Raw genomic sequence first — 21,575 nt, forward strand, 5'->3', positions numbered from 1 at the left:
GTGGAGGGGTCCTCCGATCCGATAAGTTGTGCTGTCTGTTCAACCCAAACTTCCATAGCCTTGGCAACCCAGGCTATAGCAAAAATTGGTCTGAAAGCCATACCGGCTGCTGTAAAGGTTGCCTTGCAGAATCCTTCTAGACGCTTGTCAATTGGATCCTTAAATGACGCTGCGTCTGCCACTGGGATAGTGGTGGCCTTGGAAAGTCTGGAAACAGGTGGGTCAACCGCCGGAGGGGATGACCAGAGATCAATGCAATCTTGTGGGAAGGGATAGGTTTGGGAGAAACGCCTGGAGATCTGCACTCTGTGATCAGGGGTTTTCCATTGGGATTTGACAATCTCCTCTAATTGCTCATAAGCCGGAAAGATGTAGGTGGCTTTCTTTTGTCTCTTAAAAATGTTTTTCGCCGGCTCAATAGTCGAATTAGTGTCTTCGAGATTGAGCGTTGTGAGTACTGCCTGTATAAGTCCCTCTACCTCCCTCTGGGTTCTGGGGGTGTCCTGATCTGGGTCAGGTTGATCCTCTGAATCGTCACCCGAAGGAATTTGTCCCTCCTCATCAGAGGGGCTAAACTGTTCCCCTGGGGAATCTGGGGGCGAGGTAATGGGTCTTTTAGAGGCGGTAGGTCTGCTGTCTTGTGACCTGGTAGGATTAGACAGGCGTTCTAGGACCTTGTCTAAAGTCTCAGGAATGCGGGATAAATTCTGTAGTCCAGCAAGTGAGATGGAAAGGGCACGGACCAACTCAGAGTCTGAAGTGCTGGCAGTGTGGGCTGTGTTGGCAGCAGGTGGAGAGGGAGGGTGTCTACACGCTGCGCACACAGATTCAGGGGAAACGCTCTGAAATTTTGGTGTTGCACACTGCACATGCAAGGTAAGAAACTTGTGCTGCCTTGCGAGAAGGTGCTGAGGACTTTGAGGTCCTGGGCTCCTCTGTTTTGTCTGCCATAACTCAGTGGCAATTCTGAACTCCTTGTATGGAAATATATATATATATGTTAACAAGGGAGTGGCAGGGGATGAGCTGTCGCAGGGCCTTAGAATGTGCCTGTAAGAGAGAAGGGAAATGAGATTATTCCCAGCTCACTAAGTATAGGAGCAGCACTTAGCTCTCTAGGCTGTTACTGGCCCCAGCTAAATTACAGCAGCCTAGTGCGCGTAGGCGCAGAGAAAAAAGCATACTCGCCTGAGGAGCGGCTGTATAAAAGAACAGGCCAGCGTTGAGATGCCTCAGTCACGAAGAGCACTGAGACGCGCCAGAGTCTGCCGGCTGCTGTGCGAGGAACCGGAAGTGCGCGTTCCGCTAGATTTGGCGCCAGAGTCAGGCTGCGTGTCACTCGCGCATGGCGCCAGGAAGCAGAGGCAGAGAGACCGGAAGTGCGCGCCAAGGGGAATGCGCTTAGCGCAACAGCGCTGAAAGGATGGAACGCATAGGGGAAGTGTGAGGTTACAGCCCCAGCTATGCCTTGGGAGGGGGAGAGGTGGATAAAGGTGAAATATACTCACCCAAACCATCCAGCCGTAGAGTGCCCTGAATGATGGATTTCCCTGTAAAGATATAAGTATATATCCGTGCTTAAAGAATGTAGGTGAATAGCAAGCTGGTTCAGACCTCCGTGGAGCGGGAACCCAGCCACAGGGAAATAGGGGAGCTAGCCTGCAGACCTCCGTAGAGCGGAAAGGCTGTTGGGCACATAGATGTATAGGTTGTAACCTAAACAGCTGGTGGGACACTTGATTGCGATCAATGGTCCCATCTGTGGCATGATTTTAACCGTGGTCCTTGATCATCTGCTCCAGCCACAAGTTTTTCTGTGTCTTCTCCTCTGAGGACACTAAAAGAAACTGAATATTGTAGGAGGAGGCAGGGGATGAAGCCCAGAGCAGGAGGAGGAGCCAAAGGTTAACAAGTTAGTGTCCATCTCCAGCTGCAGGATCTTCATCCCCATGGTGCCTGTGTCCCCCAATTAGGCAAGAGAAATACACGCACTCCAAGTGGTTGCACGCAAACAATATGCAACTCTTGTGTACCCAACACTTTGGTCTCCCTTGGGATAAAGCGAGTGTTCGATTAGTAAGTTTGCTGTCTATGTATAAGCAAGTTGTTAATTTCAAATGATTGCATTGCTTACACTGATTACTCTTTGAGGCTACTCAAATACAAATAATGACCAACTGAAAAGTTGCCAATAGGCCATTTTATAGCGGTGAACCACCACTTTAATGAACCTAGATCACACAGATTAAAAGGTGAGCAAGCATCCGTTGTTTATTTGGACAGCAAAACCATAGTTGCACATATTGTTTTATTAAGCCAAAAACTATTTTGCACCTTGGATATGGAATAAAATATGATTGATTTTTTCTCTCAAAGACGGTATTCACAAAAGGAGTTAGACTTACCATCCAGCCATAAGGTATTTCAAAACAATTCCCGAACCTTCCAGATCTCCCCGAACTGCAAGGGCAACACTGCTACACCCAAAGAGCAAAACCACAGCATTGCAGTGTAACCTCTGGAGCGTCTGAACATCCAAAAAGTGCGCCCCTGCACCATGCCCAACATAGCTGCAGAGAGAGAGAAAGAGAGAGGGAACAGTGTAAATAATCCATAGCGTCTGTCAGCAGTCCCATGCTTGACTGTATTTGCCGCACACTTACACATAGAGATCTTGCTTTGTCAGTGCAGACTGAATCATTTCAGATTTTGGAGCGGACCTGATTACTCCTTTCCACCCAGTTTCACTGTAACCAAAGCACAAAGCATAGTATCTCAAATCAATATAAATGTTTAGAATAAAAATAAAAATACCATGGCAACATATAATTTATGGATGTGCAATTTTATGATTTGTTGGCACTTTAAGCAAATAATTAGCTGGGATGCCAGGGGCGGCCCAACAGAAAACCTTAGACCACAGACCCACACTACTTATCACTTTCCTTATTCGCTTAATCACTTATTAGTAATATGATCTATCTATCCATCCATCTATTCCTTCCCATTTAGAAATGTGGAAGGCTATAATATAGGTATACAAGCAAATGGTTGGTAGACCAGAAGGGTTCACTGACATCTGGGCCCATTGGGAGTTTTCCTGGTATCCCTGTGGGCTAGTCAGACACTGCACTACACCAAATTAATGTTGTATTAATCATTGCTTATATTTTTCAGGATCTTTCTGTTCAACTTTCATTACTTCCAAACTAAATGCCAGCTTCAAAAGTTTAAAGGGTTTGTTCACCTTTTTGCGTTAACTTTTAGTATGATGTAGAGAGGGATATTCTGAGACAATTTGCAATTGGTTTTCATTTTCTATTTGTGTTTTTGTTTTATTTTGCTTTTTTTCAGCAGCTCTTTAGTTTGCAATTTCAGCAACTATTTGTCGATTTGACTAAGAGAATGGAATTTAAATAGGAGAGGCCTGAATAAAAGAGGAATAATAATAAAGTAGCAGCTGTTTGTTATAAATCTCTACATTTGTTCTTTTGCCTTTTCCCCAAGATCCCCTAATCATGCCAAAGGGAAGAATACATTCACACACTTACTTTTTGAACCAATCCCTGAAACGCTCTTCAGTGCCAGGTAGGTTTGCGTGAGGGTTAAGGACATAAAATGTTTGCTTTGGGTCCACTCCCTTGATAAGAGTAGTCTGAGGTTGGTACTGCAAGGAACAAAGAATATTCAGAACTTATTCACACCAGCATAGAAACAAACTAACAATTCTGTATTATGCAGCATAAATAATAACTTTGTACATTGTATAATGAGTGCACAAGGGGCGAGCACTCAGCACTGCCCAGAAGTTTAAAATCAAGAATTTTATTTCAACAGGTTAAAAAAAACAAAAAAACAGTCCTGACGCGTTTCGTATCCACGATACGTAGTCATAGGCAAAAAGAGTGCACAAGGGGAACTGCAAACTTTTATAGATAGCTGATGTTTTGTTCTTTAACCAGAACCCTCACATCATGTAATAACAGAGCCAAAACACAGAATTTTGAGGATAATTTAAAAAGCCTGCTGTCCGATCAATACATGTTTATTATAAATAGTTTACAATATAACATGACAAGAGCACCTGGGCATTATCGAAGCACTCGTTTCCTGGTGTGCAGCTCTTGGCCCGATATTATTCAAGTAATTTAACTTCAAGTACCCAACTAATAAGAACAAGACTAACTTTTCCCTTTGCAATGGCAGGGTTTTTATGAACACATTAAGAATGGGGTTTAATCAATAAAGCATATGGGACAGCTTTTGCAAGGCCACTCTAATGCCAGAAGCAAAACCTTATACAGCAAGGATCTGTGGATGAGCAAAGAAGGTGCAAACTAACTGGAATTCTCTATATACTAAAGTAGGACATGTAACAATATGAATATGTTTAGTATTTAAACAGTTTAATTTCATTAAAAACATTCACAGAAAGAAATGGCAATTTTCAGGAGAGCCACAACAAAAATGTGGTGTAAAATGCAGGAAAGTGCTGTGTAATGTAATGCATTAGAACTGGTAGGACCATAAAATACCGAAATGCAAAATTGAGGTTTATGTAGCCATTGAGATATAGTTATACACACTGCTATTAAAATGATAGTTGCTGCCGGTGTGATATTTTAAAAACCCCTAGAAATCTCACCTTCCTGAGCAACCCATAGCTGAGAAGGAAGTGTAGAGATGGAAGCCGTGTGACGGACTGCTTCTGAAGGCAGGGAATGCTCTCCCATGGAAGCTTTTGCAGATGCTATAGGTAAAATGCACCAATACACAAAAAAATAAATAAAAAAGGGCACACCATTAGGTAAAAAGACAGGGATGTATAAAAATTTGCGGTTATATAACATTTTAAGTATGCAGGTACAATGTTATGGGTGAGGTTAAATAAAGAGGGGCACTGTAATACTGCACTGGTTCAGGTCAGAACACTATGATGGCACTACCACACAACTAGCTTTACGCCAACTCTTGATACCACAAGAATGCATACAGTGTAAGGCAAAGACTATACATTTCAATGTACTTTTCTCTTGCGTTTATATTCCTGGAATATTTTCACTCCGTACCTTATCTAGCACAAGTACCAGATGTCCTTCTGATTGTTCTGTGCTCACTTTAAGTCTCTCTGTGGCACTTTGTATAAGCTCCCGAGCCAGCTCAGGCTTTGAAAATCCGAACCCGTGGATAAAGGACTGAATAAGAGGAGGGGTTAAGAAATGGCTACCACCCAGCAAAATCTGTAACATAGAGAACAGTATGCTTGTTTCAGACTATTTAACCGAATTATGAAAAGCACTTAAAAGAACAGAATTTCTATTCATTTTTTTGGCCTTTCAAACCAGAGTCAGGCATAAATTTCTTTTTTTTTTTTTAGTAATATCACTTTCAAACTCACTCCTATTTGTCATACTGCAGCAATGCATTCATACAGTAGAAACTGTTTTTCTGAATGAGGCATGAGCATTTCTATTTCTCCCACTTAGCTTAGGTGCGCCTACTGTACAGAGTTGTGGAGTCGTGGATTCAGGAGCAATTTTGGGTATCTGGAGTCAGAGCTGCCAAATATGTACCAACTCAGACTTCTATTTAACTGAAAATAATCAAATTTAAGAGCTTCTATGAAGGAGGATATGACCGAAGTAATTCTGTTTCTAAAAACAATACTTTAGTTATGTTTGGAATGTATTTAACAGCTATATACCAGGTTCCAGTAATATACAAGTTGTTTAAGGGTTTTCAATTGTTTTTGGTTTATGTAGTTTAACTTTGATTTTGGTTTAGAGTTGCCAAAAGATGTGGTTTATATTTTTGAGCTTTGGCAGTAATAAAATGCCTTGTATGTTGTGTACTTAACTTCTTTCTATTAACATGGAAATTACATTAGCATATTAAAGGAACAGTAAAATGAAAGTATTTTAATTAACATAATATAGTGTTAGCATGCGCTAGTAAAAGCTGTGTGTTTTGTTTAGAAAAATGACTATAGTATGTATAAACAAGCTGTTGTGTAGCCATGGGGGCAACCAATCAAGGTTGAAAAAAGGAGAAAATTCACAGGTTACATAGCACATAATAGATAAGCCTTGTCCAATACAATGGTGTTTTATCAGTTATGTAACCTGTGCATTTTTTCCTTTTCCCCCCCCCAGCAGCTTGAATGGCTGCCCCCATGGCTAAACAGCAGATTATTTATATATATAATATAGTAGTCTTTCTGAAGCAATCACACTGCTTTTACCAGTGTAAGGCAACAGTAAACATATTTTAATTACTTTGTTACACTTTTAGTTTTTGATGTTCCTGTTCCTTTAAAAACAGAGGAGTCGGAGGTACCATAAACTGAGAAGTTTGAGTCAAGGGATTTATGTGCCAACTCCATATCCCTGCTACTGCATGAGCTGATTTTTTTCTTTTTAATTCAAGATCATTTTTAAACAATAAGCATTTTAGTGTTACCTTCAAAAGTTCAGGATCTGTTCTTCCCCAGCCAGAATCTGACAGTGCCTGCGACAGCCTCTTGCATTCCTCTGCAACAGCTTCACTGGAGCATGGGCAGTTTAGCAGCACTTTCCAGCTGCCCAAAACCTGCTCCTCTAGTAGACGTATTAAAGCCTGATAAGGCAATGAAGAAAGGTAATTGAAAAGTTTATGTGACAACACAGAGTGAGAACTAAAAAAAAAAAAGTCGGTTGCATACAGGTTTAGTTTGTCTCTTATGTGTTTCCCATATGCCTCTGAATACGATGCAACACAGGGGAAAAGTTCTGCCCTAAAGATGGTACACTTGCAGAATAAATAAGAACATACTTTTTTCAGATTGCACTGTACATGAAGGCTATAAACAGACTGGCTATTTTTGCTAGTGCAGTAGTAGCCTTTACCAGTCTTATGCTTTATAAATAGGACACCGTCACTTTCACAAGAGCCTTTCTTTGGTTATATGGAGTGTTTCTTTCCCCAACATCAATTTGGAATTTGACTCTGCAGTGTTTCCATCTGCTTCTGATTTCTCATCAGGACGTTACCTGAAGTGTCCTTGGATTTTCATATGAATATCAAAATAGAGCCTACTGCATTATGACCTAACCTGGAGAAAGGAAGGAATCTCATCCTGATTCTTTGCTTGAGGTTATGGCTTTGACAACCTTTTTGGAACAGATTTAAATTTCTTAGGCAAGGGCGTAGGGGCATCTAAAACATCATTTACCAGACAGATAAAAGAAAAGGTTATCCTAGCTACCTACTTTCGATAACATAGAGATTCCCTCCCAAGACCATAGATAGAGCCTTCATTAAGTTTTTGTTTTTCCATTCTTGATGGGAAAAATATTTAAGCCCAACAACTGTTTTACTTAAACCCTTTACAAAAACATTGGTGGTCCACTTTCTTACTGGAGTGATCCTTAAAATGCATCTTCTTACCTTCATTCGACAGTCCAACTCCATGCGCCCTTCCCACCACTCCTTTTTGTCTGTCAAGTTGTTGACAACCTTCTGCTGCTTCTGGATTTCATCAAATTCTTGCAATATAGAACTTATGGGCACCTATAAAAGCAAATTTGTCATGGCAATTAAGATTATATACTATTCCCCTGTACATTAGGATCAAGAACATTAACTTGGGGGCTGTACATAAAGACCCATCTGGACTGCAGCCATCACCTGATTGGACCCCCCTATCATATATCAGCAGGGAAAGGCATCATTATGGCCCCATACACAAGTTAACAAGCTACCAACTCAGGTGCCTGGTACATCTCAGTTGGCAGCCAACATTGACCAGTGTTTGGTCAACTTAAACCTTGTCTAAAATGCCATTGCTTAATCCATTGTCTTAGAACATACTGAAAAGATGCCAGTGGACTTAATTACATTTACATGCCAGAGGTGTAACTTCCTTGCCCCCAAGCAAGGCATTTATAAGCTCCCCATGGCTTCTGCAACACTGGATCAATAGTCAGAAACAACAATGACAGATACATTTCTGTACCTTCAGATGAGCAGTAGGAATCTGGACTGTGACAGGGGGGCTTCCCGGAACAAGTCTTGTGAGCAGTATAGTATCACCGGGCATTCTTGTCTGTGAGTCCACCAAGGTCAATATGCACATTGTTGTATCTATGAAGTATGAAGAGTGGTTTAGTGTTCACACAATACAAGCTAATTGATATAGAGTTTGCACTGAACATACTTGCAGGGATCTGCTGAAGTTGCTCCTGGAACCTTTGTATGTCTAGAGCTTGTTTTGGAAACTGGAAGATCTCTTCTAAGTGGGAGAGGTGCTGAACCTGGGCATCTGTATCATCTTCCAGAGTCAGACATTGTAACTTGTCACATACTGAGCCTTCTTTCCGTATTTTCCTGTAATGAGGAAAGTGCAGTCTGATGATTTGCACCAATCCTAACCTTGACCTTAACATGATACTGAAACGAAGAGACTGCTTCTCAAAATACCAATATTAAAAACCCGATTTATTTTGCCAACCTTTCTATTGCTAACAGATTACTGCTCTACAATTATGGCAGCCCCCTCATAGAGGAACATGGGGGGGGGGTCTTAATAGAGGTATTTGTTATCCAGAAAGATCAGAATTACAGGATGGCCATTTCCACATGACTCCATTTAATCAAATAACTAACATTTTAAAAAATGTTTTCCTTTTTCTCTGTAATGACAAAAACAGTACCTTGTACTTGATCCCAACTAAGCAAGTTCAACCCCTCCCAATGAAAACCCAGCATCCATACACACACCCCTCCCTACTTTCATATAAATTCTATATACCCATATCTATACTAACTGTAGAGCTTAGTATCACAATAGCCTTTGATATTATGTCTGTCCAAGAAATCATCCAAGCCATTCTTAAAGGCATTAACTGAATCAGCATCACAACATCACCCGGCAGTGCATCCCACAACCTCACTGTCCTGACTGTGAAGAACCCCCTACGTTGCTTCAAATGAAAGTTCTTTTCTTCTAGTCTAAAGGGGTGGCCTCTGGTACGGTGATTCTTTTTATGGGTAAAAAGGTCCCCTGCTATTTGTCTATAATGTCCTCTAATGTACTTGTAAAGTATGGATGTCAAAGTTACAGAAAGATCCCTTACCTGGAAAACCCCAGGTCCCATACCTGTATTAAATTTTCTACAGCATGTATAATGTCTCAAAATAAATAGAGAATACGATTCTCTTGAGAGCAATGAATGGTTTATGCTACGGAACATACAGCACTAACCGTAATTTCCGGTGAATGTCGCTTAGCAATTGGTGCCTCAATGTAATAGAAACAGACTCGCTAACCAGAAGGGCGGTAACATATGGATCTTGTTTTCCTCTGCACAGTGCAAGAAGGCGGCACAGCCTGGAATAGAGGGTGCTTGGTGGAAAGTGAGTTATGGACTCCAGAGCCTCACGGAGAAGTGAGGAGACCACACTCAGGTCAGAGGCACCTATGAAATAAAACAAACAAACAAAAAAAAAAACAAACACTGGAATCTGGAAATTAGGCCATTTCACATGAATTACTGAGGAAAGAGAGTTATAAATCTGTAGTAGCACTTTCTCTTCACTGCATCAAAGCTGGGGAGAATTTGGGCTAATACAGCAGATCAAAACTTAAGGCACACAGAAATTATTTTTGCTTCCCAGTGTAATGAAAAATAATGAACTCCTACCCCCCCCCCTCTTTACAGCTAGTGCACATTTTACATAAAAATGAGTTAATTATACTTCTTGAACAGGGAAGTAGCAGGAGTCTAACCATTCAGAGTTAATGCTCACTTGCGCAGTTAATGGGGACTTTTGTTGATTGATCTCAGCCAGAAAAAAAATTGCAACGCATTCCCTATTGATTGGGCAGAAATAGGACATACAACATAGATCAAATGACACATCACAAATGTCTGCAGCCCTCAAAAAAGAAACTTACTGAAAGTAGCAGGGAGGGAAGACACATTTCCAGTGATACTAAATGGGTTTGGGTCTGCTTCTCCTCCTATCACATTTGGGGTCCAACACAGGTGTTCCCCTCCAGCATCTCTTCTTAGCACTTCACATTCTGTCATCAACCCATCATTCTTAGCAGACTTCTGACCCTTCCGACCAGCTGGATGCAATCAGAGAGAAAAAAAAATGTCCACACATCCAATTATCCTCTTAAAGGAAAACTATACCCCCCAAACAATGTAGGTCTCTATTAAAAGATACTGAGTAAAACAGCTCATGTGTAAAACCCTGCTTCGTGTAAATGAACCATTATCATAATAATATACTTTTTTAGTAGTATGTGCCATTGGGTAATCATAAATAGAAAATTGCCATTTTAAAAAATAAGGGCCGCCCCCTGAGATCGTACGATTCACTGCACACATACAAACCACATGTAAGGTCACATGAGCCAATTAACAGAGTTACAGTTAGTGTTGTAGTATTTCTGGTCAGGTGATCTGAGGCAGCACAGATAGAGTCACGAAATGGTAGTTCAAGGCAAGAGATGTAAAAGGGCAATATTTATGTAAATATATATTCCAGTTTGGTAAGATTCTTTAATATGTCATTCAATTTGATATAAACTATCTGTTGCTTAAGTATTCATTTTGGGGGTATAGTTTTCCTTTAAAGATAAAGAAAATTAAAACAGGCACATATTATGGATTAAGAGTGCAAACTCACTTCTGAGTGTTTTTTTCTCCTCAGTATCAGAACCCCTCAGCTCTTCAATGCTGACATCCAACACCCACTCAGGCTCTTCCTCAATGGATCTTAAGACATCTACTTCTTTAGGAGCCACATCTATTTTCACTTGCTGGCGCCTCCGCACTGGCCCAGATGGGCTACTTTCTTTCTGGCCCCTCCTTGTGCTTGGTCTTTTATTCCTGGCTTTACTCTTAGTTGGGACATCTTCATCATCAGAGTCGAGTGGGACCTGTGCTACGCTGCTCCTCCCCCGACCTCTACCTACTGATTTTGTCTGTACGGTTTGTTTTCTGCTGTTGGGCACCGGCTCCTTTTCAGAATTATCCGGCACTTCCAAATCGCTGTCACTAAAATCAACCTGTTAAGAGGCAATAAAAATATGCAAGAGAGAATATACTTGTAATCACACAACCATGGGCCATTTACATGGCAGACCATATAAAACCATTCGTATTTATGTCCGTTAATAGTATTTTTTTTTAAATGTTGACTGATTGAACGTTTTTCTGTAATAAAACAGTACCTTAAACTAATATGAGTATATCCATGCTGATGGCAAAACATCATATTGGGGCTTTTATTGTTTAGGCTTTATCTTTTTTCACTTCAGTTGTTTTCAGATTGTTCCCTAGAAATAAAAATTACTTTCCATTTTTTACAGTTTTTCCAAAAGTTTAATGTACCCATCTCTGGGTTTTCAGTCTGGCAGCTCAGTAATTCAGGCGCAGACTCTAAATTGGAATATTAGCAACTATTGTATCAATTCTAACAGCTGCCTTAATGAAACTCAGGGATTCTGCTCAGCAGGGACAAAGATAAGAAATGTATCAACTAAATGTATCAATTTAGAATAGTTTACAGGGTCGACGACCCCCCCCCTTCCAGAGCTGCTTTAGGAGGTAAAAAAAATATGAAACTTTACACTTCAATATTAGAAAAACAGCTACACATAGAAAATAGTAATTGGAAAAAGTCTATTTCTGGTGAACTATCTGAAACCAACTAAACTGGAAAAAGCATACCTCCCAACATTTTGGAAATAAAAAGAGGGACAAAAAAGTTGCTGTGTGTAGTGTGGTAAATTTTCGTGGCCACACCCTGTAATTACCTAGTCCATTTTACAAAATTTCGCAGGTTATAAAAGTTTGAACATATTTCTGTTTTTTTTTTTTCAGTTATTACAGGTTTGCTAATGAAGGTGAATTGCCCTTTAAGCTGTGAGTCTAAATTATCTCAAGGGACCTGTTATCTTATATTGTTACAATTACTTATTTGCTTATCTAGATACATTTGAAAATGTATCTTATCTTCTGTTGTGGCTGTTCTGGGCTCTTTGCCAAAAGCCAATTAAGTTAGAAATATTGTTTTTTTTTCTGGCTGTTCAGTGCAGAGAAACAGGACTTTTCAGTACAAATGAGGGACTGCGGGTTGAGCTGTCAAAAGAGGAACTGTCCCTCGGGACAGTTGGGAGGTATGGAAAATGTGTTAAAAGCTGAACTACCCCTTTAAAGGACCAGTAACATAAAAAAATGAAAGTTTTAAAGTAATGAAAATATAATGCACTGGTGCCCTGCACTAGTAAAACTGCTGTGTTTGCTTCAGTAATATTACTATTGTTAATATAAATAAGCTGCTGTGTAGCAATGGGGGCAGCCATTCAAAGGAGAAAAGACTCAGGTTACACAGCAGATAAGCTCTGTAGAACATAATGGTGTTATCTGTTATCCATTATTTATCCTGTGCCATATAGCTGTTTTTCAATTTCAGCCATTGCTACTCAACAGCTTGTTTATATGAACTATAGTAGTGTTTCTGAAGCAAACACGTCAGTTTTACCAGTGCAGGGCAACACTACATGATATTTTCATTACTTTAAAACACTTTCAGTTTTTGGTGTTACTGTTCCTTTAAGGCATGAAGGGCTAAATGACCTAACTTGAAACACCCCAGGCACCATGCATTCTGGATAATAAATTGCATCCATATACTTTGACACATATAAAAATGTAAAGAAAGCTGTGATATGCCGTATGCAATCAGCTTGGAAGATTTAATTCCACAAACCGGTTGTTCCTTTACTCAATCCTTCCGTCTGAAATTTGCTACTAAATAATGACCAACCTTTAGCACTGTTCTTGTTTTGCGCCTTCTTGGTGCTCTTGGCAGTACTTCAGGCATGGGGGATTCTTCATTGTAAACTGTGACAGTGCTTTTTTTTGGGAGGGTGGATAGAACGGATCTGGCTTGAGTCACTGGAAGGTTCCTCTGAATGGGAGTTGTGTGAGGTTTTGGAGGCACTGTTGGGAGATCCGTGTCAGAGTCCTCAAAAGGGAATGAGCTTGGGACATCTAGTGACATTTTCTTAGTTTTTTTCTTTGTAATGCTAGAAGTGGTCTTGTTCCTCTGATTGAGGTCTGCTATTTTTTTTGTTTTCTGATGTGGCTGCCAGCCCCATAATTGTGCAAAGATATCTGTAACACAACTTCCATGCTTTGCTGCCAGGTTATATATAGAGCACAAGGCTTTGGCCAGGAGAAGGCCTGCTCTCCAGTGCTTAGGAAAAGTTGCTTGCTGGGAGGATACAAAGTGAATTCCTTCCTCCAGTGTCTCTTCAGGAAGCTTAGAGGGGCTCTGTGATACCATGGCCAGGTACACTCTAGCCATGAGTTCAGCCGACACTCCTAGCGATACAGGTTTGGGGATTTCCTTACCAAGTATTTCCTGCATAATAGCAGAAAAGCGCTGGGTCAGTGCCTTGCATCTTTTCAGGGCTGATTTTAACAAACCTCTGTTCTGAGGATCGTTCTCTGCCTTAGCCACCAACCACTGGGTGCAAAGCAAGGACAGTACAAGATCAGAGCATAGAGGGCATGTGCAGTCCTGTGTATGGGACAGAAACTGTGGCAGGTTCTTTTCAAGTGAAGAAGTGCAAGATGGCGATTCAGGGGCTTTTGACAATTCCCTTGTTTCTACATAATGAAGATCTACGGCTTTCAGAAAGTCATCTTTTGGGGGACTCTGAGGCGTTTCTATAATTTCTGTCTTATGAAATGGCTTTCCCTTGCAAAGCTTTATCTTAACCTCTTTCTGCTCACTTTTGGCTGTAAAATCTGAAGGCACAAAAAAAAAACCAAGGTCAATCACACGATCACTGCAATCCACTTAGAAGTAAAAGGGAAAGAAGAAGCAATTACCTGTACAGGACTCCATTAGGAACAGCACATACTGCAAATCTTCCTCGCAGAGCTGAGTTTCTGAGCGTAGAGTCTCTAGTTCTGCTTTTCTCACAAGGAAATCTGCACAGCTACAAAAGGCAAGAGACTGCTTTAAATATCATCGTTTTAGCTGCAAAAACAGTACTTTTTCCTCATCCCCTTGCAGTCTGCTAGAAATTATATAGGAGTACTGCACAATAAATTCTGTCTGGAACCTGGATGATTACATTGCTTCTCAACTGAAGTGTCAAAAGCACAATTACTAAAAGAGTACCAAAAGAATACCAAAGTTAATAGTATTAAGCGCAACTATATTACCACTGACACATCATCTTGTACCATTTCCATATGGCAAACTTTTCCAGTGCAGCCGATATACCTATACCAAATGTTGCTACTGGATTGCTTGAAATTTACTGTAATGTTACAAGTGTAAATTGCTGCTGGTCCACACATGATAAAGCTGGTAAATTCAAGTCTTCCATGTTTCTAAGTCAAGAATACCCGGGGAACTTAACTGGTCAAGGAATTCTTACAATTAGAGATACAGAAAGTCACTCGTATTCATACATGTCACTTCATGCTGCATGAAGCTTGGGCCTCTAAAGCGGATGCACCCTGGATGCATTGTCTAAGAGACCTTTCCATAACTAAATGTTCAGAGACAAAGCACTAAGATGTCTTAAAACAAAAATATAAATAAAACAAACTAAGGATAATTGGAGAATAATGGTGGCTTATCAATCAAGATAGCAAGGCGTATGGAATATGCAAGCTAACTGCTCTATAAATGTGTTGTTCAACGATAATGGGACAACTGCTTCTAAGGTTATTTTTTGTCCTTGTTCCATTAACCGTGGTATGGCCATTAATCAGCTGGCATGTAAAATTAATCAAGGTTAAAAAAAAAAAAAAAAAGCCCACTACAAAAACCACGGAGTAATCTTTGTTTGTTTGCGACTAATATACATACTATTGGTTTTTGGGATAATAAGAGCAGCAACCTGACTGTGACTAACACTCTAAACACACTTTCTTATAGTAAATGACAATATAAAGGGCATTAGCTTGTATGCAAACAAACTAAAAATTGAACCTAGCCTTGATTATTTCAACCATTTCATAGACTCTTTCCTTTAGTGTAACATACTTCTTCCCATAGATTGTTATGTGTACTTACTGCCGCATACTTTGCAGAGTTTTGGCCACTCTGAGTCCCTCAAGGCAAAATGACTTGGCTTCTGAAACACAGCCCATACGGCTTAGAGTCTTCACTAGATCCTGGGTGCAGCTGAGGAGATCGGCAAGCACTTGCCATTTTTGAAGAAGGTTTTCTCCTATGTGAAAAGACAGAAAGCAGACTCAGTCAATTAGTTCAGGTCACTGGCAGCATCACCAAAAACGCTCAGGTGCCATTTGCAACCTTCATCCACATACCATTATCCACAAAACGCACTTCTGAAGAACCTTTAGGGGAAGACAACACGTCATTTCCAAGAAGGAGGAGGACGATGCTCCTTAGCAGCTTATGGGCTTCTGTCAGAGCAGTCTCAGGACTATGACAGCCTGGTTAAAAGGGAAAAAAATCAAAACAAATAAGCATTTAAAATCAAATTTTTTAAGTGACAGTATTAGTTTTATTAAAGCAAGGCAACTCACCATGAGCCCATAACTGCTTGTATAGATCGGAGGTTAAGTTTTCTGAAGGGAGCATGAGAAATAACGAAAGCTCTTGAAGAACTTGTACTTTTAGAAGGTACCAGGCTTTGGATGACTTCTGTAGATAAGGGTGCTGAAGAAGACCCAAAAGCAGTTCTACCCCTTCTTTGACCTGCACCAAATTAAATCTTAGCCTTACCGAACTGATAACAAGCATCTTACATTCACAGCTCCATGAACCCTATCATGTGTAGGATACATGGGAGAATAGTCGCATAGAAGCATAGTACTAGGTGTAATAAACAGAACTAGTACCTTTAGACTACAGCATACCTGACATGTGACTCTGCAGAGATGACTACGCAAAAGCTGACAGGATAGCTCGGCCAGAGTATAATTTTCACTGGTACGATCAGCATGTTTTAATATCTCCTCAGCCTTCTGAAGGGTAACCTGGAAATAAAAGAAAACTCAAACAAAGTGTGCCTCAAAGCAAATACCATTACTATTAGTGGTTTGGAACAGTCAGGAATTAAAAAATTAGCTCCTGCTTTGATGCCACTGGGAGCAACACCCAATGGGCTGGAGATCACCAATTCATAGTATAATAAGCATAGAACTATACCAAATTCTACAAATGCTGGATTTTCAGAATAAACCAGAGGCAATCATATAGTGGACTAGCGATAAAAGAGGAAACCAACACAGACAGTCTTTTAAACAACAGTATCACATTGTAGTTTAGAGTGTTGAAACATTATCGCAACTAAAAAGAAATTACTGAAGATAATGGGCTGTTAGGCAGATCCCACAACAAAATCAGTGAAGAACCACATAAGACTGGTGAAGGCTTGCATGAAATTTTAAAAGCATGAATATTTAGGATATCGTGCACTGTGTGTCTACATGTGTTTACTGTGAAGTTTAAACATACCTGAGCATACTCAGGACTCTCCAGGTAGAACAAGATTTTGGTGAGATGGCAGAGAGTCCCAACCTCCTTAATATGATCTTGTAGAGAGTGGCACAGTTGACCAGCAAGCTGAAAGCTCTGTATGGATTGCAGAGGCTGCAGGAAGAAAGAAAGCCAAATGAATCTAGGATATAATCATGCTTGTTCTTCTGTTGTCATATGCTCAGTCAAAACAGGGTCAAATCATTTTTGGACTGTTGAATCCACTTACTTTTCCCATCAGTCTGTACAATGATCCAAGCAGGTGCAATGAAAAAATGGTTTGTTCAGCACTGTTTAAGGACGGTACTTGTGGGCTAGATAAGAGACTGCTCCACAAATCAAGAGCTTCATCTAGACCCTTCAGCGGCCCTGAAAGAAAGAACAGTCTCTTACCAAAGATAATGTGGTTAACTACTACTACAAAGCTTGTCATCCCTTGGAATCAAAACACGGATACTGTAATTGCTATGGGTTACTAGATCTGGTGAGAAGCATGTGACTTTCACCCCAAAGTAATGCTATAACATACTGATTGTAGACAAAGGGTATTAGATGCTCCGAGTTGCTAATGGCACAATTGCTTGTGTTTGCTTACAGGGCTAACAAGAATAAACAGATGCAATGCTTGCATATCTTACAGTTCAACCTGCATGAATAAAAACCTTCCCAAATGCAGCCTAGGCCTATGTGAATCACTATGGAGTAACAATAGAACCAATTATAAGCAAACATTATTTAAAAGGGCAACACATTTTATTTTATGTATTTTCTTTAACTTGTCATAAATATATTGCTGTTGCAGGACCTGCACCATTCAAAGGCCAATAAAGAAAGGATAAATAATACAATGCAATGGATATTTATTAGCAACCATAAAGCCAATGAGGATTTTAAATTTAAAAGGGTACTTTACCAGTCTCCCCTGCTAATGTAAAGCAGATTCCATCTCTGACAGACTGGTCCTCATGTAGTTTATCTTCATAGTTCAGGTCATTGGGCTCATAATCCACACCTGTCCACTGGTTCTGACTCTGTAACTTTGCCTTACGCTTTTGCTCCTCCAAACCCTGAGGGGGGGGGGGGGAGAAGAAGAGAGAAAAAGAAAAAAAGTTGCTAGTATGCACATACTTTAAAGTCCTTTTAATCATCATCTGACATACAGGCCAATCAATAGTGCAGAGCATTAAATAGTAGAATCAGTATTACATCTGGTAGCACTGATATTGTGAATCATCACATTTCAGCGACTAGTCTGTTCTGATTTCATTGCCTATGAACTACATACAAAGAGGAATGCGGTTGTACTTTCTAAGCAGTCCGATACTTTGTGCAGCTAAAATAAAGTGTTTTTATGGCATTACTATTATGCTGGTTAGGAGAAATACTATGAGCAAATTTTTTTTTTTATAATTGTTATAATTTCTTTTTGAATAAGTATATAACAACCTATATTAGGTAGGGTATGTGGGGAGCAAAGAAAAGCCACTCAATTAAAGGGTAAGTAAAGTCTAAAATAGAATAAAGCTAGAAATGCTGTATTTTGTATACTAAACAAACTTACTGCACCACAAGTCTAATCAAACAAATGATTTAAGTTTTTAAAAATTGGCCACCATCTTGTAACTTTGTTAAAAATCTTTGCAAGACCAAGACTGTGCACATTCTCAGTGTGGTCTGGGCTGCTTAGTGATCATCATAAATGATCAAAACAGCACAAGTCAAATAATATCTGCCAGAAGCCGATACAGCAAGATTGATTAATAATCAGAATAGACAGACTGCACTGGATACTGTGTTGTCATGTAATCTAATGTGGATTTTATAGTTTTTGTATTGTTTAATACAAACTTTCTCCAACTCTGCAGAACCAGTGGCTGCAGCAAAATCATCATCCAAACAGAATCCCAGTTTATCTATTTAAACCTGGCTCCGTGATCTTTGTCCTGCAGTTGGAGTTGGAAACAGTAAAGGGGATATAAAGGCAATCCAATACAAATCTCTACACAGTCACCGACTGCTCTACAGGAAAACAAACAAAGCTGTTTGAGTTCTGCACAGCTGGGAAGGCAGGGGTTTCCCCTGCTGTTCATAAGTATGATTGTTTCCCTACAGAGCAGTTCAGGACCGTCTGACTATTCCTATTCACAGCAGTAAATGAAGGGGGGAATTTCACTGCATACAGCAAGGTTTCTTATAAAAACGGTAGACATTTTTTAAAGTATATTGAAGATAGGTTTCTTTTTCATTAAAGAAAGTAAAAATGGTATTTATTTTTTTGACTTTACATGCCCTTTAAGTACATTAAAAGCTTTGCTTAAGTACAAAAGTACAAAAGTCTTGCTAAAATAGAAAATATTCATGCATTTCTCTTAATGGACATGAGCATGGGTCATGGACATTTTCACACCATTTTGAAAATGTTCCCCACCAGGTACATAAGGTTACTAATTGAATGCTAACATTACATTTTCAAAGATTATGATTGCCCCAGAGAATACTGTAAAGGCTTCCCTTATGAAAGAAGACATTCTCCATCCGTCACACATACAGTTGGCAGGGAACTGGGAAAAGGTTTCTATCAGCACTCCAATCCAGCTCTTTTCCTGGTGAACTAGGAGTCTCTTTCATAGTTTCAGTAGAACCTAGAAGATCATTTTGCCCCACACCAGCTCTTCAGGCAATAATTAAGTAAGCACATATACTCAGTTATTAGCTGGTAATGAGAAACTTGTGTGTAAAATAGATCTTGCATTAAAATGGACCACAAACGTCTTAAGAGAAGCAATAATAATTTACCTCCCTCATGTTTGCTTCAAGGGTACAGATATACTGCCAGAGCAGAGCTTGGGCTTTAATGTCCTGCAAACACTCATCCACTTCTGTAAGTTTTGAAGTAGAATCCAAAAGTCGAAGAGCTTCCTGCACAGCATCCAGGGCAGAACTAGAGATGAACACATTAGCAACATTCATCAGCTTACAATGAGCATCATAGATCAGGGAGATGTCACACCCTGCTTTTCACTATTTCACAGCATTTACACAAAACACTTGTTTTTGCCAGTTATAAAAGTAGACTATATGCAGTGCCAAATTCATCATTTTAATAAACTTTGGCTTGCTCCTCACAAGCTTACCAATCTGTCTGTAAAGTGTAGTCATGGTAACACAAGACTTGGGCCAGTTCTAAAAGAAATGTGGCTCGCTGGCCACTAAGGTCGCTGTCCTCACTGCAGAGCTCAAGGAGATCACATATTGTATTGTATCGTTCCTGCCCTGTATCGCCATGAACTGATTTGTATCCTTGAAGTTCCTCCGCAAGAAGTGACAGCATCAGCTCTGGATCCACAGGTTGATCAACGAGGCCATCTTTTAGAGTACTGTAGAAAATGTACATTTTAAAATAAAGATCAGACTTAAAGGGATACTGTCATGGGAAATTTTATTTTTTCAAAACGCATCAGTTAATAGTGCTGCTCCAGCAGAATTCTGCACTGAAAAAAAAGCTAAGATTTAATTTTGAAATCTGGCATGGGGCTAGACATATTGCCAGTTTCCCAGCAATCATGTGACTTGTGCTCTGATAAACTTCAGTCACTTTTTACTGCAAGTTGGAGTGATATCACCCCCTCCCTCAGCAGCCTAACAACAGAACAATAGGAAGGTAACCAGATAGCAGCTCCATAACACAAGATAACAGCTGCCTGGATATAAGAACTGCACTCAATAGTAAAATCCAGGTCCCACTGTGACACATTCAGTTACATTGAGTAGGATAAATAGCCTACCAGAAAGCAGTCCCACCCTAAAGTGCTGGCTCTTTCTAAAAGCATGTAACCAGGCAAAATGACCTGAGATGGCTGCCTACACACTAATATTACAACTTGAAAAAAAGTAAACTTGCTGGTTCAGGAATGAAATTTTATATTGTAGAGTGAATTATTAAAGAGTGTAATTTAGAAATAAAAACTACATCATAAAAATCATGACAGAATCCCTTTAAAGACATGAAAGCAAGGACAGGCAGCTAGATTTAACTAGCAGATAGAAACAAAATGTAGAATATCCTGTAGGTGATTAGAAGATGAATAGGAGGTAAGACATAACACAAATAAAAGATCACTCACTGCAGCCTCACATCTTCATCTCCATTCTTAGCACCATCTATTTTAAGTCTAACCCATAGGGCCACTGGCTCTGCCATATGCTGAGAGACTTTAGAGCGCAAAGCTCGCAGCCAAAGACCCACAGCTTCAAGGCCCTTCATAATCTGGCCACTCTTCCTGCAGCTCTCCACATGCAGTCTGTAACAGCGGTGCAACTAATGGCAGAAAGGAAAGATCAAAATATGACATTCAGAGATGTGTGAGCCAAATACTAACAAAATATATAATGGCATTAACAAAAAAAAATACTTTCTTGAAATAAACTTTGTCAAACAAAAGAGCAAAGCAGAATCTTGCATTGTTGGCCTGATGTTTCAGTTTGCTTCCCTCTGCAGTGACAACCACAGCCAATATGCTTACCGGTATACAGTAGAATCCCCATTTTACATCCCCTGATTTAAAGTTTTCCGTAATTTTACATTGTTGTTTTGTGGTCCCACCTAGATATTATGCATAATACATTTCCCTGATTTTACATTTTTCTGGATTTTACACCATTTTATTTGGTCCCCTAAAAAACGAAAAATGGGGGTTCTACTGTACTTGCTGCCAGATAGTGGTTTCGACATGAATACTGAAACGAGAGTTTCCTTCACGCTAGGACAGTGATCCCCAACAGCTCTCCAACCCCTTGGATGTTGCTCCCGGTAGCCTCAAACCAGCTGCATATTTTTGAATTCCTGGTTTGGAGGCAAGCTTTAGTTGCATAAAAAACAGATATACTGCCAAACAGAGTCTCCTGTACGCTGCCAGTCCACATAGGGACTACTAAATAGTCAATTACAGCTCTTATTTGGAACTCCCAGGAACTTTTGCATGCTTGTGTTGCTCTCCAGCATTATTTGAATGTGGCCCACGGGTGAAAAAAGGTTGGGGATCTCT

The 21,575-nt window shown here is 40.0% G+C and overlaps 1 protein-coding gene across 2 annotated transcripts in view; it reads right to left on the reverse strand.

Moving 5' to 3' along the window:
- espl1.L (extra spindle pole bodies like 1, separase L homeolog) overlaps positions 1 to 21,575 on the reverse strand; it is a 35,571-nt gene that overhangs the window by 4,580 nt on the left and 9,416 nt on the right. For both annotated transcript variants that reach the window (XM_041582590.1, XM_041582592.1), the window contains exons 7-30: positions 20,655 to 20,848; positions 19,665 to 19,907; positions 19,327 to 19,471; positions 17,444 to 17,597; positions 16,760 to 16,899; positions 16,510 to 16,644; positions 15,909 to 16,028; positions 15,576 to 15,747; positions 15,354 to 15,482; positions 15,097 to 15,253; positions 13,896 to 14,005; positions 12,823 to 13,811; positions 10,678 to 11,059; positions 9,935 to 10,111; positions 9,242 to 9,455; positions 8,195 to 8,364; positions 7,994 to 8,121; positions 7,426 to 7,548; positions 6,460 to 6,615; positions 5,070 to 5,240; positions 4,646 to 4,750; positions 3,552 to 3,667; positions 2,664 to 2,747; positions 2,406 to 2,570 (exon numbers count right to left, since the gene is read on the reverse strand). In XM_041582590.1, coding sequence (XP_041438524.1) covers positions 2,406 to 2,570; positions 2,664 to 2,747; positions 3,552 to 3,667; positions 4,646 to 4,750; positions 5,070 to 5,240; positions 6,460 to 6,615; positions 7,426 to 7,548; positions 7,994 to 8,121; positions 8,195 to 8,364; positions 9,242 to 9,455; positions 9,935 to 10,111; positions 10,678 to 11,059; positions 12,823 to 13,811; positions 13,896 to 14,005; positions 15,097 to 15,253; positions 15,354 to 15,482; positions 15,576 to 15,747; positions 15,909 to 16,028; positions 16,510 to 16,644; positions 16,760 to 16,899; positions 17,444 to 17,597; positions 19,327 to 19,471; positions 19,665 to 19,907; positions 20,655 to 20,848 — 4,679 coding nt within the window. The remainder of the gene's footprint in view (positions 1 to 2,405; positions 2,571 to 2,663; positions 2,748 to 3,551; positions 3,668 to 4,645; positions 4,751 to 5,069; positions 5,241 to 6,459; positions 6,616 to 7,425; positions 7,549 to 7,993; positions 8,122 to 8,194; positions 8,365 to 9,241; positions 9,456 to 9,934; positions 10,112 to 10,677; positions 11,060 to 12,822; positions 13,812 to 13,895; positions 14,006 to 15,096; positions 15,254 to 15,353; positions 15,483 to 15,575; positions 15,748 to 15,908; positions 16,029 to 16,509; positions 16,645 to 16,759; positions 16,900 to 17,443; positions 17,598 to 19,326; positions 19,472 to 19,664; positions 19,908 to 20,654; positions 20,849 to 21,575) is intronic.

The sequence above is a fragment of the Xenopus laevis genome, chromosome 2L (assembly GCF_017654675.1).
Source record: "Xenopus laevis strain J_2021 chromosome 2L, Xenopus_laevis_v10.1, whole genome shotgun sequence".
NCBI classification, from domain to species: domain Eukaryota; kingdom Metazoa; phylum Chordata; class Amphibia; order Anura; family Pipidae; genus Xenopus; species Xenopus laevis.